This window comes from Nicotiana tomentosiformis, chromosome 5 (genome assembly GCF_000390325.3).
Source record: "Nicotiana tomentosiformis chromosome 5, ASM39032v3, whole genome shotgun sequence".
In the NCBI taxonomy this organism is placed as follows: domain Eukaryota; kingdom Viridiplantae; phylum Streptophyta; class Magnoliopsida; order Solanales; family Solanaceae; genus Nicotiana; species Nicotiana tomentosiformis.
Window position 1 is genome coordinate 103281120 of NC_090816.1, and position 5509 is coordinate 103286628.

Sequence of the window (5509 nt, forward strand, 5' to 3'; positions counted from 1 at the left end):
AAAAAAAAAAAAGTGACGGAAATTATATTTTAAAATTTTCATGTTTATTGGAGAACGTTTTCGTGGAAAATGACTTTCAACGTACCCTAAACTACCAGTAATCTAGTCTCAATATGCTTTCTACTGTTTTAATGATGGAATGCAACAGAGAAATCAATTGGTAGCGTTAACTATAAAATTTATTTTCTTCTGTTTAATCATTATTCTAAGAAATCATAAAGATTACTCCTGTCGCGAATTAACTATCCTAATTTTAATTTGTGGCTATCCCAAACCATGTGTGCTCTTTTCTTCAAAGAGATCTTTTTCTTTTAGAATTTTCGCTCAGTTCTTTTCATTATTCAATAATAAAATTAAAGTCTCAGACTCACATGAATGTATTCTAAGAAATGTGTTTCAAAAAGCCAAATTCATTGTCTCTTCTTTTAAATCCACCTTTATATATCTTCCACTCTTATTTTAATAACCAAAAGGTACGGTTGGAGGAGTATATATAATTTCGAAAAGCCAACAATGTAAACGAAAGGGTACTTCCCTATTCTAACAAGGGCCAAATCCTTCCAACTTTGATTTAAACGAGGGGCACCCCATTCCATCCGTATATTTTTATTGAATCTAATAAACCACCCTTAAAGTTGACTTTGGGCCACTAAATTTTGATGAAATCAGAGCACAACAAATGAACAAAAGTAGGGAGCAGAGCCGGGTTTAACGTTTGAAGTTTTTGGATTTTTAAAACAATCTCAAATTAATATATCATAATAATTAAGTTTACGATCAATTATTTATATATATTTGATGAATTTCTCGACATAAACTATTTGATTTTCGTGAATTCAAAAGTTACCCAGTAGATCCGCATTTGATAGAAAAAAGCACGGGAGAGTAAAAGTTCGAGTGCAATACAGTGATACACAATGTGCTCTCTCATTATTGACGGCACTTATAATGGCGTTTTGGGGTCGAAAGTCGCGTTTACTAAATTTTTTTGTCACCCTAACTCTAGATTATACTTTCATAATATGGTAATTAATTTCATCATTTTAACAATATTTTATTTAAAGTGTAGTTGGATGTGAGATGTGCAAAAGATACGTACAATTTGACACGTGAAATCCCTTGATTAGGATGAGACACGTAAGTACAAAAACTCATATATGTATCTCTACAGAAGTGAACACTCTTTCAACTAAAATTTAAGAGGAAGAACTTCCATCTCGTTGGACTCTGGCTCTTTCTATTACGAGTTCACATTAATTAGTAATAGTAAATTGTTTGGAGTCTAATTTACACTCTATAAGTGGAGCCAGTTTCAACTTTCCTCTAAGATCAATGCAGGCACTAGGGAATATTCCTTGAATAGCCAAACTATTTTTCCTTTTGTTTTTCAGTTAAATTCTTTTAAAGTAGAATTCATAACTAGAATTGTTCTGATTTGTATTTTCTATACAGTTTCTAATATATTGATTTTAATTCAAAAATATTAAATATATCAAAACCTTACAAATATTTGATACTTTGATCCTTTATTTATAATTTAAGATAATGACCTTTCAACACTATGCAAAAAGAAGGTTTTCCAATGAGGTCATTTGGTTAGCAACAAAGTTATCCTTGGACTATAATCAGATTATAATCTCACATTCAATGTGTGATAAATACAACAGTTATAATACTTGCGTTCATATTAACTAATATCCGTAATCAAACATTGGATAAATGTAATCCCAAGATTTATACCGAAATTAATATTCTAATAAACGACTTAGGCTTCCAGTCTCCTAAGTGCACTTGCAATATTTTCGCATACAGAAAAATGCATTTGATTTTGTACCCAGAAAAAAAAAGTAAATTTCTTGTTTTGAAGAATCAATCTCCTAAATACCCCTCAAGGGTTTACATTACTTTGGTTTTAATGTGTATAGTCCTTTTAGGCTTTGATCCTACAGCTTTAGTGCAGTGTATTCCACGAGATGTAAGATCCAACTTGGCAACTCATATGTGAATAAATTCCCTTTTCTCACCAAAACAAAAAATGAAAACGATGGAATAACACAAAACATTCTTTCTCATCTATATTTCTCAAAAAATTGTTCTCTTTTGGGTTCTTTTGTCCCATCACAAGAAGTTGTTACCACATATTCAACCACATTATGGACTACATAGACACAAGGTATTTAAGAGTTTCACCCTCCACAATTCTCGTGTTATTCCAATACTTCCTCCGATTCATAATAAGTGATTTTTTTTATTTTTTTTTTGTGATCTAAAATATCAAATTATAGACCTCCCATTCAACTTGAAGGCATTTTATTCATCTTGTCTCATCCCTCGATGGTCATGATTCTGATTCGGCAACAAAGAACTTATTGAAACAGAAAATAAAATACCAGTTATCTTTTATTAGATTGAATAAAAATTACATAGAGCAGCACTATCAATTATCTAAAAGCTAAGAGAACCATTCATTAGTATCTGGAACTGTATTTAACCCATTTGGAGAAGAAGATTCCAGTAAATCTTGGAAGCAATAACTGTCAATAGATTCAAACCCATCGAGCATTAACCTATCCAAAAACCCATTATCCGACCCGGTTCTGATATCCAAAAACCCGTTATCTGACCCGCGACTAACATCCATTTCCACGTCATCCTCAACAGCCGCCGCCGGGGGTTTTGCTTCCTCCTCCGGTTCAATCGCCGGCATGTGGCCTTCGAACAACACCATGTGACCAAACAACTTGTCCTTTCGAGAAAAACTGGTACCACAAGAACACTTCCACTTCGTCTCTCCACAGTGTTTCAAATGGCTTTTCAAATCCGCGAGTACCGAAAAACTCTTCTTGTTGCAGCGCGTGCACGAGTACATCTTCGGACAATGACTCCTCTTGAAGTGATTCTTCACACAAATCGCCGATTTTAACGGCCGAAACTTGCTGTGCGATTTGTTCCGGCAACAACCAACAAACGGGCATGAAAACCTCCTATTCTTCGAACCCGATTCAATGCATTTATCGGGTTTTGCTAATGCTTCGGGTGTTTTGTACTGATTCCCGTGGGCTCTCATATGCATCCGCAAATTCGCATCTCGTTTGAATCCTTTTCCGCAAAAATCGCAGAAGTGGATGTGCTCCGCCAGTAGCTCCACCGCGTCCAGCTCAATAATCTCCCAATCGTCGCCGTCTTCTTCCTCTAAAAGCTCCACTTCAGAACCTCTCCCATCAAATTCCGAAAACGTTCGCTTGTGATTCGATTTTGGATTCATTTTAAATTCTGGCGACTGCGGCGGCGGCTGATGATTTGGTGATTGGGCGGAGGAGAGAAGGGCGGCGCCGTTAACGATAATCTGATGGATGGCGGAGGTGATTTCGTCGGAGACCATATTCATTTGCTGTTGACCAAGCAAAGTATTGGAGTTGATCGAATCTGAGAGGAATTTTTGGATGGAATCCATTCGGACTTGGACAGCGGAGAGGTTCAGAAGTGGAGCCCTAGGGTCATCTCCGATCATAGATGCGGCGGACATTGTGGTTAAAGGAGGCTTGGTTTGGGACGGAGTATGACGTAAGTCGCCGAAAAATGACATGTTGTGAATAATAAATTGAGAGAGCTGTAGGTATATGGAAGATAATGATAGGAATTCTTTTTTCGATTTTACGGTGGAAATGAAAGTGGGATTTTAATATTTTAGTGGCGTCGTCGCGATTGAAAAATTAGCGCGCACGTTTGAACTAGACGTGTGTATAGAAAAAAATACAACATGACACGTGGCTTGTTAAAGGGAGAACACATAGAATATAAAGATGACCATGAAACATAGTTATTTCGATTGTAGTCGAAAAGAATAATGATTATTAAAGGAGTATTAAATAATTTATGCCCGATAACATTTAATACGAAATATTTTACAGCATTAAGGATGATGACCCATTACAAGGAATTTGACATTTATGTCTAACGTTACATCTTTATCAATGACCCTTATAATTGACATTAAAGAAGGGCATAATTTTAGAACCTCCTATTCTAGATATAGCTATAAATAAAGAGCTCGGTTATCATTGTAAGGGAGAATTTTCTAGTTAACTTACACTACATTATTACTTTATTCTTTTATTCTCTCGTTTTGGATTTGATCATTGTTGTGCCCGAAAATCCTGTTTTCGGACTCACTAGCTCTGTCGTTCCATTTATATTCGAAGGCTAAGTATTTTATATTTCATCAGTTATTTCATTACCTTTTGGATTAAATTAATTCACTTGTCTACAATTTACGAACAAATTAAATTGTACCGTTTTACGGGTCTAAAAGATACTTTGAGATATACCAGAAGAGTACTTTTTCTTTTCTTCTCTTTTCAGAGTAATCCTTAACAACGACAATAACACCATGGGTCAACGTCACTCATTTGTATTTCTTTTCCTAACGAAATTATAAAACTATATATTGCTATGTCTCCAACTAAAAATGAATAGTAGTAGAATTATAAGATGAGCGGCATTAATTATTAAGAATAACTTCGTACATATTTTTATAGTCTATAGTATATTTTCACTATACATTTTTAGTGTATTAGTATATTTAAGCACACGAAGAAGTTACTTATTGGTATTTACAGTCTTCATACAATTTTTCTCGATGAAAGACCTAATTTTGTGTTTATGTTACATAACTATATGAATTATTCTTTAACTTCTTGATTAATTCCCTAAATCACCAATATAAGTGTACTCGGGTAAGCTTTTATATTTCTCGAAAAGAAATTGGCATTAGTATAAAGTAAATATTGCATCCTTTAATATTTGTAAAAAATAATTTTCAACGGCGGATGTATGACGCTCGATATCTATCATTTCATATGAACCTATATTTACTTCGAAATTTTATGTCTTTTCTTGTCGAATACTTTCCTTTTTTTCTATGACAGTGTTGATTAAACATTTATTAATGAAAGAAAGACGTCTAGAACTTTTGATTTTTTAATATGTAATGATATTTCTCTATTAAACTAAAAGTTTAACATTAATATATTTTTAAATATAAAAATTTATTATTTTTAGTAAATTGAAAAAATAGCACATAAAATGAAACAAAAGAATACTACTACACTAGTTAACAATTAAATGGACGATGGATATGAGTTAGCAATACAATATATCACACATTATAGTTTCTTAACAGCGGCCAAGTCAGCAAAATACATAAGTCAAACGATTTCGTAGTTAAATTTGAAAATGCCGTTTTTAATCAACTTAAGGGAGAAATTCTTGCAATGCAACAGCTGTCCTCGTAGTTAGTGGTGACAAAGTCAGTTCAGATAATTGAGCCACCGGCCAGTGGTGGCAGTCCATAGTTTAATTTTATATTCTTAATATAAGTATTATTATTTATATAATAATGGTATGAAAAGGTTAAAATAAAGTAACTGATAAGTAAGAATTAATATAATTGACCTCAACAAGATTTATTTTGTTGTATTCTTATTATATACTCCTGTCGTTTGAATAT

The 5509-nt window shown here is 33.4% G+C and overlaps 1 protein-coding gene across 1 annotated transcript; it reads right to left on the reverse strand.

Moving 5' to 3' along the window:
* Window positions 1-2382: 2382 nt before the first annotated feature.
* On the reverse strand, window positions 2383-3704 carry LOC104117465 (protein SENSITIVE TO PROTON RHIZOTOXICITY 1-like). The gene has a single exon (XM_009628529.4). The coding sequence runs from the start codon at window positions 3584-3586 to the stop codon at window positions 2453-2455; it is 1134 nt and encodes a 377-aa protein (XP_009626824.1). The 5' UTR covers window positions 3587-3704; the 3' UTR covers window positions 2383-2452.
* Window positions 3705-5509: the final 1805 nt, after the last annotated feature.